This window comes from Delphinapterus leucas, chromosome 18 (assembly GCF_059928025.1).
Source record: "Delphinapterus leucas isolate spDelLeu-1000000601 "Yukka" chromosome 18, BTC_Dleu_Yukka2, whole genome shotgun sequence".
NCBI lineage: Eukaryota > Metazoa > Chordata > Mammalia > Artiodactyla > Monodontidae > Delphinapterus > Delphinapterus leucas.
Window position 1 is genome coordinate 66,067,707 of NC_143146.1, and position 14,768 is coordinate 66,082,474.

Here is a 14,768-nt window from a genome sequence, read left to right on the forward strand (position 1 = left end):
GTCCTAACAAAGCAGGAGGAACCTGCAAAGAGAGAGATCTGCTAATGTGGTGGGCAGGTGTGCCCAGGGCACCTGCGTTCAAAGCCACCCTGCCAAAGAACCGAGCCAGACTTCCGATATAATTTGTGGAGAAAACTGCCATCTTAAAGTGCACGTCTTCCTCCAAAATAATTTTCCTAGACATCAAGTTAGGGAAGGAAGGTCCCTGATCAGTCACGTGGCTCATTTTTCTTAAACATAACAGAAAATCAACCCAAGTTATTTTAGAAAAAGCTGCCAAATGCAATTCTACAAATTTCTCAGTAACGCTGTAAACATGAACTCATCCACAGAAAATTCTTTATTCCTAACCCAGGTCTATCATGCTATAATTCTACCTCGTTCATTACTTTTTAGTAAAAACAGAGAACCCCTAGTCATTGCAGATCACTTGTCAATCGAAGTTTAACATGTGAATGGCTTGAAAAAATTAAATACCTCTTACCCACTTAGGTATTTTTTAATGAACTGTCCTTCATTATATTACTTTTATAAACACACATTGGTCCATTCTGTTCTTAGTCACTTCCAGTGAGAGTTATAAGATGTAATGCTTTCCCTTATGAGAGTAAATCCTTTCGAAGTGCAGCTGATCTTTACCCAACAAAGAGGTTGCAAACGTACGAGGTATTGTTGGTGGCAGCTCTATTATAAATATTTAACGATGTCACCGGTTGCCAAAAATGATCATTATGTTTATGGCAAAGAGTGCATATATTATGGATTGAATTGTTTCTCCCCCATAAAGATACTTTGAACTCAAAATCCCCAGCACCTCAGAATATGACCTTATTTGGAAACAGGGTCTTTGCAGATGTGATGTGTTAAGATGAGCTCCTATTGGAGGAGAGACCTCATAAGGACATGAACATTTGAAGACCTGGCAACACAGGAAGCACGTCATGTGGTGATGGAGTAGATATTGGAATTGTGCAGGCATAAGCCAAGGAGCACCAGAGATTAACAGATACCACTAGGAGCTAGGAAGAGGAAAGGCAGGATTCTACTGTGAGTCTCGGAGGGAACATGGAATTGCCAACATCTTGATTTGAGACTTTTGCCTCCAGAAGTGTGAGATAATAAATTTCTGTTGTTTTAAGCCACCCACTTTGTGGTACTTTGCATGGTAGCCCTAGGAAACTAGTACAACATATGCCATGCATTTTGTGGTTAATTTTTATTCAAATAAATGAGGATCCAGTCGAAAGGATGCTGACCCACAAACTAAGATGTGTTGGGAGAAAGAGGCAAAGTCATGGGATGCAGAACAGACGTTCTTATACATCTCTTAGTGTCTACGTGATCAAAAAAGCAAGGAGTTAAGAGTAAATTCTAGCCTGGGATTCTAGGACTGGCACTGCCTTTAGAACACTGTAGTATTTTCATTACTCACTCAACTGTGTGGACCTTGGTTTCCTTGCTTATAAATGAGGCAATGAGACTGGACCAGCTCTTCAGTTCTAATAAGTAACATGTCTGTTCTTAATGCCTACACGTCAGTCGTCATGTATTGAAATTTGAAACCCGATCTTGTGTTCCTTGACCTTTGGTAGATTCTGAGAAATTAGATAATTAAATTAATTTTAGTATTAGCCTAAGAAAGCTAATTTAAAATGAAAGGAATATTTTATGCATTCCTAATAGATATATTCACAATTTATCGAAGATTTTATTGTTCATGATGGTTTCCCTTTAGCAATGCCAAGAAATGTGGATTTGTGATTGTATCCACTCTTGTACCTATGCATATAATCCTCAAATCTTTTTCTTTAGTCCTAACCTTCCCCCAAAATATAAAATAGACAGTGGCATCTCCACCTTAATGTCCTTTGTCAGCATGTCCCAAATTGAATTCTTTATTATTTTTCTAATAGCACCAACATCTCAGCAGCCAGGCTAGAAATCTTAGTCGTGCTCCCACCCCAGCAGCAGGCCTCCAGCTGTTTCCCCTCAACATTCCCTGTCCCCCTGGGACTCTTACTGTCCCCTCCTTTCCATTCAGAACCCATAGAATGTACAACACAAAGAGTGAACATAATGTAACTATGGACTTTGGGTGATAGTGATGTGTCTTTGTAGGTTCATCAGTTGTAACAAATGCACCACTCTGGTTGGGGATGTTGATAGTGGGAGAAGCTAAGAGTGTGTGGCGACAGGGGTTTAAGGGAAATTTCTGTACCATCCCCTACAATTCGCAGTGAATCTTGCATTGCTCTAAAAAATAATAAAGTCTTAATAAAACAAAAATAACTGCCTACAGAATTTGTGTTATATCTATCCATATTTACCAGGACCATCCCTTCACCCTATCACTTAAATAAGAATTTCTTATTTACAAATCTCTATTGCCTAGGCTAAAGCATCCAACTCTCTAGCTAAAGAAAATGTTCTTCTCAAGCATGAAATGCCATGCAAATCACTCAAAGATAATTACCCCTAAGTACATTCTTTTACTTTTCCAGAGGCAATCCCAATATGTGTTAAACTATCCACAGGTTTTGTGATTCAAGAATATTTTCTTAAAACATATTTTTTAGGTATGTTAAATCATAATATTAATCACAAAGGGAAAATAATGGAGAAAGGACAGGAACTAACATTAGTTAGTAATAGAAGCCTTAAATCTCTTATCTCATTTAATCTTCAAAATCATTCAGTGAGTTTATCTTTACCTTGCAAAATAAAAAATGTGGAAGGGAGAGGGCCTCAGAGATAAATTCCTCATTCAGGCTTAGTCACCTTCAATCCCAGGTGTTCTTAACATCACACCACATTACCTCCCTGAAAGTAAGAAAATAGCCACAGTTAGCCCTGATAGTAATGGTCAATAAGCATTGGTGAATTCATTGCATTCATTTTTGCTTTCAGTACTCAGAAGATGGTTAACTGCATCCATTCTTATTTTCTTCCTAGGATAGCGAAGTTCGGGTGGCTGATATAATCTCGCAATACTGAAAACTGTTTTGTAGTATGACCATCTAGTTGTGGAAACAAATTGGTTGTCAAAAACAATTAACTATATTAACTTAGCCTTAAACCTGGGCTATGGATATTGAATAAATTTTTACTGTTATCATAGTAAACTTTTTCTATGTTCTTTCCTTCTGCCAGACTATTTTGCTTAAAAAATTTTTTTTCCTAGAAAAATAAACTTGGAATTAGTTTTTAAAGTGTGATCTTTGATCTTTTTATATTTGCATTACAATTTTAAAGTTCATGTATGAGTAAGGTTCTACTGAAGGGAAAACAGTTTGTGCTCATTTTAATACTAAAATGCATCATGATAATTTTCACTTATTACTCATAATTTTCTGATTTTGTCATCCCTAGTTTTAGTTTTGCATTAAGGAAATTTAAAGTTAACTCATGATTTCAAACTTCTCTCTGCTTAGTTTTTATTGGCTTTTTACAGATTAAACAAGCAAAATGCTATAGAACCCCAAGATAATAAAAATTGAGTCGACTAAATTCTATATTAAATTCAGAGTTTCTATTTACTTAAACCATGGAATACGATCTCCTGTACAATACTTACACTGAGAGTGCTAAAGAAGTTAGCGTACAGATTGCTTTTGTATTTGTGTTCACTTCAAAAAAAGTGGAGGAGACCTGGAAGGCTTGTTTCCTTCCAGAAGTGCTTTTGTCTCGGGTTTCAGCTGATCTGTGTCTAAACAGGAGTCACATACCTCCATCTTGTGGCCCAGTCATAAAATTCCCATGCTCTCTTTCTTTCAAGATGTTCTAGTTTTGTATGAAGTTTCAAATTTCCCAGTCTTTTAATTAATACCATAATCATTTGAAAATTTGTTTCTTAAGATTCATGTAATATTGAATGGTATTCCAATCATTAAAAGTGGCCTTTAGAAAGTTAAGCATGGTCTCATCTGTTTCTAAAAGTCACTAATAGTCATGAAACACAAATCCATTCTCATGGCCAGTGAAAAGGCCAATTTCCCCTATTGCCCTAAAGAGAAAAAAAGAGTTTCTTTTGAATTGCTTGATTTTTTATCTAATATCATTTCACAGTGATGTATGCACAGCCCTTTTCAAAATTCCATTTTAACAGCCTATGATTATTTAGTAAAGAACAAGATCAAAAGACTTAATTAAACCCAAGATATGTTATTTTTTTTTTTTTTGCTGTACACGGGCCTCTCACTGTTGTGGCCTCTCCCGTTGTGGAGCACAGGCTCCGGACGCGCAGGCTCAGCGCCCATGGCTCACGGGCCCAGCCGCTCTGCGGCATGTGGGATCCTCCCGGACCGGGGCAAGAACCCGTGTCCCCTGCATCGGCAGGCAGACTCTCAACCACTGCGCCACCAGGGAAGCCCGATATGTTATCTCTTCTGCTTTCTCACAATTTACCAAATTCATTCCCTTGTAACAGAAGTATTTTTATTTTACATTACTTTGGCTAGTTTTCTTCCTTAAGAATCAATACTGATATTTATTTGACATGCATAAAATTGGGATTATGATAGCTTTTTTTCTAGTATCTTTAGAATACTAGTGAAATCTGCAAATATATCATTTGTCATTTATTATTTAACTCAATTTATAACGGACATTTTCTAGTCCTTAAACATCTTTCTCCATTTTACGCTCCATAATCATTGCTGTCTGCTAACACCAGCTTGCTCCCAAACCGTTCTGATCTCTTCAAAATGATGGCTCAGAGTCACATTTATTTTTTTTTTTAATCTAATGAACCCTATCTTTGATCAGAACCTTTTATTTTATTTTGTTAAATTCAACCATCTAATTAAAACAGCAATCTCCTCTTAATGTACACCTGCTTGAAATTAAGCGTTGGGGAGTTCACTAACAGTGTTTCTGATTACATGTTTTATATCATGGTTAAATTTTTAATGTTGCTATTGATGAAGATCTTCATATTGTTATAATGCTAGATTTTTACCCATCAAATCATTATTTTTATTTGACATTTATTTTGTATTTGATATGTCCCATCTGCGTCTCTTAGGACCATTTAAAATGATTTGGGATACATACTAAGTATGATTACTTAATTCTTCATCACTTATATTAAATGAACAATCTTGCCATCATCATTAACTTATTCTATGTTAAATGCCATAGGAATTATAACCTTGCCCTTTGTTGTTTTGGTTCATTCATTCTTTTGATTCATATGAAGCATTCTCTTTAGCTATTTATTGTCTGTTGTCCAGTAAAATTCCCACTTTGCAGAAATGAGAGAAATAATATTCTTGATTAAAAGAACCAGGCATTATTTTACAGAATGGTACAATATCACTATAACCAAAAAGTAAATGTCCCTTCCCTTTTCAGAGGCGAGCTGCTGATAATTTAAGAAGACATCACCAATATCAAGTAAGTTATTCTTATATCTTGACACTTACATTAAAATAAAGCACAATCTCCTCTTTGGAACTGACTCAAGAGAAAAATCACCTTTATGCACTGAATATCAATTCTCTTGTGTTCAAATGCCTCAGGAAGTTATGAGGAACCTGGTAAAGCGATACGTGGCTGCAATGATTAGAGACGCCAAAACTGAAGAAGGTCTGACTGAGGAAAACTTTAAGGTAACCACTTTCATCTTTGTCGCCAAAAGGCAGATTCCACAGAGCGTGGAACCAGGTGCAGCACGTTTAACACCAGAGCTGGAAACTGGACCACGTGTTCTGAGCAAGCCTGTCTGTCTTCTGATTTTTAAATTCAAGCCCTATTGATTTATATATTAAAAAAAAAAGTGGTAAAATTTCTTTTCAAAATACATTGCTTTCAAACAAACAATCTGAAAGATCGAGGGGACTTATTTGGAGGCAGAGAAAATCCTAGTGCCTCGTGGCATTCTGATTGCTGATCCCAGCCACACTCTACTGAGTGAGCTTTACTTTTAGAAATGTCGGTCTGATTTTTAAACCTGAAACACTTAGTAACCAACGTTCTGAAAACAACGACAGCAAAAACCTTCTTTGTGTTCGGCACGGCTTTGGTAAAAGAAAATTTAAGGTCTGAGCTTAACTGTAGCTTATAAAAGTAGTTTTTCTCCCTGAGTTTTGTTTTTTTCAATTCTATCACAGAAGAAAGGTAGAATACACGAAGTATATTTGCTCAAATCATGTGTATAAAATGCCTTTGTTAGCCTGCATGAGTTGCTAGAGATTTTGGAAGACTGACTAAAGTCAATAAGATCTCATAGGCAAAAACAATCAAATAAAAAACCCTACAGGAGACCTTTGACAAAGAAAAACAGCAGGCTTAACAGAGAATAAATATAAGCAGCCAGTTAGGTAAGAAGAGAGATAAATTGCAAAACTTAAAGCACAGACTGAAAGTTGGCTAGGATCCAAAACGTTCTTTGCTGCCACACCTCTGAATTTTGGAGTTAAACAATTCCTGATGCTTTGGGAGATGGACTGGTGGCAGGAGGCCACCGCAAGGCAACCAGCAGGTTAGGACTGAGAATTCAGCTGCCCCCAAAGATAAAGGGATGAATCTAGGAAGTGCTGTGTGCTCTGAATCAATTCCCAGGATTTAGTGGCTGATTTTTTTATCCCCAGAGGTTGGGATAAAATCAACTCCAAGGTAATAAACGATTGAAACTAACTGCCAGCTCTTGGAAGGGTAGACTCCACTTTAATTATTTTGTTTTAGGTATCCCCTTGGACAGCAAAATGTCCCTGAGAGAATGTAAGATGACCTGAAAGCAGATTAATATTTTGCAGAGAAAGAATTTGAAACTGTAGTTCCAAAGAAACCCAACATACTCCACCAGAGTGGTGGGAAAGAAAACTCTTCCTGTTTCTTTTTACATCAACCGTAGGAAGTCTATTACTACAGAACTCCGACAGGGAAATTAGGAGATAACAAATAGATACAAGTGCCCCTGAGAGAACTGACAGTTCTAATCAGAACCACAGCAGAGTGGACGCCTAGCTCTCAAAAATGAATGAAGACGTGTCAGATCCATATATGAAACGAGCAGATAATGATTCTCAACGTTTATTTGTTTACGTCACAGACTAATTCCATCGTTTTCCATTTCACTTAGGAACTGAAGCAAGACATTTCTAGCTTCCGCTTTGAAGTCCTGGGGTTACTAAGAGGAAGCAAGCTCTCTACGGTCCAATCTGCTCAGGGCACGAAGGATTCTTCTAACTCCGCAGACTCGGATGAAAAGAGTGATAACGAAGGTAGTAGCAAGGACAGGAAAAAGAACTTTAGCCTCTTCGACTTAACCACCCTGATTCACCCACGATCAGCAGCGATCGCCTCCGAAAGACACACCATCAGCAACGGCTCCGCCCTGGTGGTGCAGGAGCCACCGAGGGAGAAGCAGAGAAAAGTGAATTTTGTGACCGATATCAAAAACTTCGGGCTATTTCACAGACGATCAAAACACGCTGCCGAGCAAAATGCAAACCAAATCTTCTCCGTTTCGGAAGAGGTGGCTCGTCAACAAGCTGAAGCACCACTAGAGACAAACATCCAACTGGAATCTCGAGGGTTAGCTTCCCGGGGTGACTTGAACATCCCAGGTCTCAGCGAACAGTGTATATTAGTAGATCATAGAGAAAGAAATACGGATTCCCTGGGTTTACAGGTTGGCAAGAGAGTGTGTTCATTCAAGTCGGAGAAGGTGGTGGTGGAGGACACGGTTCCAATCATACCAAAGGAGAAACACGCAAAGGAAGAGGACTGCAGTGTAGACTATGATGCAAACCTCACAGACATGGTCACCCACGAAGATTACGTGACCACAAGATTGTGATACTTGACAGAGGAAGCATTTCTCATCCATAACACACATTTTCCATAGTGCACTGGGTGGGGGATGTTTAAAGGTGAATGAGCCAATGCAAACGTACACTTTATAGCATTTATTCAACTGGGGCCTATTGACATGTCATGTTTAAATAAGGCAAAGGCTATCAAACACCCTGGTTTTGTAGCCCGCTTTTGCTTTCACAATTTGTTTTACAATTTGTTGTTGTTGCTGTTAATAAATAAATGCACCTTGTATTCTTGTTAATAAATAAATGCACCTTGTATTCTTGTACTGTTGCAATAACTTACAGGAAATTTTTAGCTCTCTTTTTCAATTAAAACAAATGTGACTCAATATATCTGCCAGTTGACTCCTATAATAGATATTTTTATATGCAAAAAACAATGTAGCTGAAATATTAGAGCTTTTCACAATTTTTTAGGGTCTCTAGAGATTGTTACTCAGCAAGGACTTTTCACTCAGCCCTACAATTTGGCTTTAAAACACAAATATTATCCAATTTTTTTTTAAGAACATGTAAAACATTATCATACACAGTTTAAGCAAACAAGCCTCCTTCTCAGAGTCAAGCTCAGACTTTTAAAATGAAAGTCAGGTATAATTTCTAGAGTTTTATGTTGCCCAGTTTTTCCTTTCAGTAAGTAAAGGAAATGTTCGTCTTAATAAATGTTGATGACTGATGATTTTTTTAAATTAATTTATTCTTTTTTTTTTTTTGGCTGTGTTGGGTCTTCGTTTCTGTGCAAGGGCTTTCTCTCGTTGCGGCAAGCGGGGGCCACTCTTCATCGCGGTGCGCGGGCCTCTCACTATTGCGGCCTCTCTTGTTGCAGAGCACAGGGTCCAGACGCGCAGGCTCAGTAGTTGCGGCTCGCGGGCCCAGTTGCTCCGCGGCATGTGGGATCTTCCTGGACCAGGGCTCGAACCCGTGTCCCCTGCACTGGCAGGCAGATTCTCAACCACTGCGCCACCAGAGAAGCCCACTGATGATTTTTAATGGCATTTTGTCAGAAAATAATTTTTATTTTAATGTTGTTTTTTTTAATGACCTTTTTCAGATTCACCTGCCAATCAGTATAAATATGAGGCTTTGTGAATAAGCGAATTTCAAAAATGTGGCAAAATTTCTAGAAAAGAATAACAATAAATTGGAACAATTTAAGCACCTTAAACAAAGCGAGATGACTGCATGTTCATAACATCCAGATGAAAATGAATTCATTCTAATAATCTAAATCTAAGCAAAGTTAAATCCTATTTTCAATCAGTGCATTTTTGTAATTCAAAAGAAGTACAAAAACCTAGTAGTTTCTTCTTCTTTACCCCAGTGACTGGTATTTCTTTAGAATTAAAATCACCCAAAAATCATTATTAATTTTAACAGTAGGTATAGATATACAGTTTTCCCCATGGGGACAAATCTTCATTGCTTGTTTCTTCTATTGTTTATAAGGTAATTTACCTTATATTATACTCATTCACGGAAAAGGAAGTGTTTTCACCTAATATCAAAAAAGGTGCTGGCAACTTCTTAAAATTTAAATTCTGTAACTTGTATCTACTTAAGCCACCATGGAAACAGAAGTTTCCTCACCACATGCAATAGCATTTATTTCAAATCAACAGAAACATGCTGAGTTTGTTTCATCAAAAATCACCTCCATGGACTAGACAAATCATATATGATTTAGCACTGACCAAAAACTGCGTAGTATTACAAAACCCAGTTTCTGATTGCCGTACATCAAGAATAAGGACTAACAGCAATAGCAATGCCAGCCACTGTCTTATGTGCTATGCGTGTACTAACACACATGTACTGCTCATGACAACCCTCTGAAGTAGCTACTATTCTTATCCCCACTTCTTTGGATGAGGAAATCGAGGCAAGCACTGACTAAGCTGAGGTGCCCAGCTAGTGATGAAGCTATGATGAGTCCTTCAAGGCCATGCCCTTGACTGCTTTATTGTACTGCCTCTCAGAATGCAGACCAAGCAAAACAATGTGTACAACAGACATTACTGTTGCCACTTCTGAAATGCTACAGTGTGAGAGAATGAGTTTGGTAAACTCCATAAATTTGTGTCCCTTCTTGTAAAGCAAAAGGAATATGCAAAATTAAAGAGGCAATGTATTTGACTCTTTAGACAATTACATTATAGAAGTTAGTAGATTTTTTTTAATGGATTTGATATGGGATATCAGAATTCAACTTGAAATATTAGATTTTAGTTTTCAGGAAAGCCAGAGGCACTGACATGCTGCTCATTCCTAAATCTGGATTTTGTCCTAGGGATTTAGGAACGGGCCAGGGAGGTTTAGAGAAACACAGTAAGCTTAATGAATGTTCTGACTGCTTCAGGAACACCTTTATCTCAAATATGTTAGGACTCAGAATAAGCCCTGGGAGACAGTGATTTAAATACTCGAGTTGTTCTAAGTCAGACATATAGTAGTAGGAGAATTGTAGTCATACTCTCAGTACGTGCGGTATATTCCAATGATTCCTTTTTTGCTGCCTCTGTTGTGTGTGTATGTTCTTCCCCCAACGGTAAACATCATATATATCACCATGATACATACTTTACAAGAAATTTAATTCCAAATTTCCTCTGTTCCTTCTAATAACACCACCAACAATAAAAGCAACCAAAAATTTTTTCCCAGTAGCTTATTTATATCAGGTTAGGGTGATGATGTTCTACAGGTAAACACGGTGATAGTAGAAGGATTTCTTCGGAGCAGGTTAACACCCTGCTTTTCAGTGTTCCAGAAATGATGGTTTCTAACAATCCTCGGATGTCACTGACAGGTATTTATGAGTTTAAACAAAATATTGGATATTGCTTGTACTGGATATCCTAGAATTGGATATTATTCTAAATATGTAGTGATATTAGGTAGCGTTAATGAAGGGGAACAGCAGGGAAAGAATAAGAAAACATAAAACCACAGCAGAATTGCAAAGTAAAGGGATGATGTGTCTTTAAGTTTTTTAAGTGAATAATTTGAGGCTGCTTCTGATTTCTATTCATATTTCTATCAACAGAAATTCCTAAACACCAGAGAGAGATTTGACATCATGCTTCGGTTTGTGTAAATAATGTATCTTGTGTTCATGCCCTTTTGACCTTCTTGTTGCTCACCTTTATTTATTTACTTATTTATTGCCAGGGTTGGGTGGAAAAGGATCTAGAAATCTCAGTATAACTTTAGTAGAATTAGGTTCAGTTCATAGCACTTCACTTAACCATAGATATGTTTTGGAAAACCCATTTACAAGAAAGAATGCTACAAAGATGCACTCCACTGTTTGTGATGAATGTATTCCTAAAAATATCTGTGTAAATAAGTCTATATTAACTTCAGCAGGGAACTAGCTCTGTAAAAAAAAGAAATAATGGTGGTGAATTATTTTGTAAAATGATGAATTATTTTTCAAAGTGATAATCCTCCTCAAAATGTAACTGTTTCATAAGTTGGATATTTGTATATCAAAATTTCTTAAATTAGATATTTTATTTACGGGCTGGCAATTAAAATACTGTGAAAGCATACTCACTTTCTTGCCTTGACCTGGATAGCAACTTGACATACTTCAGTCATCAGCACACAAACCCAAACAATGAAATTTCTTGGGTAACTGTTGGAGTATAAAGAAAAATTTGATGAAGAGTTAAGGATAGTAAACTTATATTATTCTCAAAGAAGCAGTCGATTTTTCAGCCAGTGTGGAAGGAATATAGATAACCAGTGGCATAAAAATTCACTCTTCTACTGTTCAATAACCCTTCATAATTCTGTGATTTGATTGAGTGAATGATTGTCCAGTCCCATGACTATCTGTTGAAGACCAGACATCAAGCACTGAAATCTGTTCATTCTCATTTATTTTGCACATTGTGTTTGCAGCAGAATTTCTACAGTTTAGACATCTGTCAGTTTCAACAGTTTAGGTAGTAACCCAAAAAATCAGCCTAGCAAAAACCATCCATGTGTCTCCGTAAGTATGACACATGGATGGTTTTACAATGACTCAAATTTTTTAAAAGCCAAGTTTATGACTATATTTCCCCATTTTGAAAATTATTTCTTCAGTTTAGCCTTATTGTATTTTTTTCTTGTCCTATAGTCTCCAAAATTCAGACTGTCCAGTAACTGTAGAATTTAGAAATTTAAAATAGGTGGTAGTCTCCATAAATTCAACTTCAAAAATTTTATTCTAATTATTTCACAATATATTACAAGGCATTTTGTTTATATAGTGTTATCACGTGACTTTTTTAAAGTTTGAAAACCGTATTAAATATTAGTTCTCCATATATAACTGGAGAAACTAAGGCTCAGGGCATTTATGGCAATTTTCAAATTTACCCAGCTACTCGGTGGTTGAGTGGGAGCTTAAAGAAAAAACTCTTCATCTAGATATTCTGATAAGATACCAGGTCATAAAAGTCTTGGCTAATGAATTCTTATTTTTGTGGAATGATTTCTTCTTTGCCCTCTCCTTCAGTAGAAAATATTTATAGTCGTTCAAATTTTCAATGGCTAAAATTCTGAGTTAATATCATATTACCATTTTTCCCCTACAAAATTGTGTTCACAGATTTTTTTTTTAAAGCTGGTTTCTTACTGTTTTCTAAAAATACACTGTTCAGTACTTTCACTTCAAGCTGTTGATTTTGTGACAATTCTATGTGCACACTGGTAATAATAAAATGTATTGACTAATATTAAACCTTCTTAACTGAAACATGATAGAGCTGGAAAATATGAAGCAGAACCAAGATTGAGACCATGGGACCAGGGCTAGATATGGCCATGCTGTCACTGAGCTGACAAAGAGTGTGGCTGTCACTTCATTGCCAGAGAAATTCACCAGTAGCAAAACCATCAGTTTCCATTAGAGCTGCCCTGTCCAACATCATAGGTACTATCTGCATACGGTTACTAAGCACTTGAAATGTGGTTGTAAGTGTAAAGCACACACCAGATTTCAAAGACTTAGTATGAAAACAATGTAAAATATTAATATTTATATTGGTTACATGTTGAAATGAGAACATTTTGGATGCATTGGGTTAAAATATACTAATGAAATTAGTTCCACATTTCTTTTAACTTTTTAATGGAGCTACCACAAGATTTAAAAATACCTTTGTGGCTTGCATTTGTAATTTGCAGTACATTTCTCTTGGACAGTGGTGCTATTTGTTTCACTCAATTCATGTATTTCCTTCATTTGGATTTCATGGGTAAAGCTTATATATTCAACTGCTCAGAAAACGTTGATGTGGCTGAACTAAAATTTGTCGTCTCTCATTGATTCCCAATTTCCTTATGTAATCACCACTAATACGTTTCTGTTTTTCATATGTTTTTCCTTGCCTTTGCAAATATATTAATATATGAATACACATAGGTTATGTTTTTTTGTTGTTTTTATCAAGAATGGGATTATACTATATGTATAACTTAGCGACTTGTTTTTCATCAAGCAGAGTATCATGGAAGCCTTTTGTAGAGCCATTTAATATAGCAGAGACATTTTAATTCATTCAAAGAAAGTCCTTCACTAGCTATTTTACGTTTCGAAACACATTCATAGGCTATTCTAAAAGCTCTTTGGAAGAGCTACTTATTGGGTCAAATGCGAGATTCTGAGGAGTACTTGAGAAATGACGACGATGAGGTAGTTTGAAAGGCAAATATGCTCACTTTTCTCTCTGTTCAGCTCTCTCTGTTGCAGAGCTCTCTATTGCCCTTGTGTTTAAGTGCAGATTCCACAGCAGGACTGCATAAAGTGGCCCCACTTGATGGTACCAGCATCATTTTTCAGCATCATTCTTTCGTACACGTTAAACTTCAGCCACGCTGGACTTCTTTTCGCTATTTAAGACAATATTTCTCTTTCCCCAACATTTGCAAATACTGTTCTTCCAGGCTTGGATCATAATTGGACTAAAAATTTATAACTTTAAAGAATTTTCTTTAATATAGGATTTTAATTAATTCTAATCTATTGTTTTTATGGTTGCCTTTAGGTCTAATTGTTTTACCAAATGTCTTTTTCCTTAAAGATTATCTTTTCCTGAGCCTGAAGATAATGATCTAGGCTTCCCCACTCTGGGAGTAAGAGTTTATCTGCATTGACTTCCTTTCAGACCATCAACTACTTAAGAGAGGTTTAATTTACTCTCAGGAAATAACTCACCGCCTTGCTTCAGCATTCACAATGCAAAATGCCCTGTGGCCTGGAAGAAGGCAGGAAGCTGGCATGTTTTCATAGCTGCTGTGGAGCGACCACAAATTGGGTAGTTCACTCATTCAGATTTCATCTGCTGATATTTGAAATTTCTGGATGAAAATGTCCCATCAATCTCTAAAATACTGAACAATGCTAAGTCATCTTTCTAAAGTTCTAAGTACCAAATAAATAGGGAAGTGGAAATGTAGGGAAAAATAGACACCATAAAATATTCAGTGAATGCTTATTTCTTCTGTTTTATTTTTAATTAAACTTAATTTTTTTTCAGATCTTTATAGATTCATATGAAGTTGTAAGAAATAATACAGAGAAATTTCACGTACAATTTACCCATTTTCCCCTCAACAGAAACATCTTTCAAATCTATAGTACAATATTGCTTAATATTGATGTAGGTATAATCTACCAATCTTATTCATATTTCTGCAGTTTTACTTGTACTTATGTAGCTGGGCTTGTGTGCGTATTTAGTTCTGTACAATTTTATCACATGTATGGGTTTGTGTATCCACAGCCATAAGCAAGATACAGAACATTTCCATGGCTACAAGGATACCTGGTATTGCTTTTTGTTTAACCACATCCATTTCTTAACCACGCCCCCCCCGCCTCAATTCCAAACCCCTGACAATCTAACTTTTTCTCCATTTTTATAATTGTGTCATTTCAAGATTGTTATACAT

The 14,768-nt window shown here is 36.5% G+C and overlaps 1 protein-coding gene across 2 annotated transcripts in view; it reads left to right on the plus strand.

Moving 5' to 3' along the window:
* The window catches only part of TRPC4 (transient receptor potential cation channel subfamily C member 4), a 115,886-nt gene extending 107,749 nt beyond the window's left edge, over nucleotides 1-8,137 (plus strand). For both annotated transcript variants that reach the window (XM_089899659.1, XM_022574682.3), the window contains 3 exons: nucleotides 5,353-5,394; nucleotides 5,520-5,609; nucleotides 7,082-8,137. In XM_089899659.1, the coding sequence (XP_089755785.1) occupies nucleotides 5,353-5,394; nucleotides 5,520-5,609; nucleotides 7,082-7,801 (852 nt within the window). In that variant the 3' untranslated portion in view covers nucleotides 7,802-8,137. The remainder of the gene's footprint in view (nucleotides 1-5,352; nucleotides 5,395-5,519; nucleotides 5,610-7,081) is intronic.
* The last annotated feature ends 6,631 nt before the right edge of the window (nucleotides 8,138-14,768 follow it).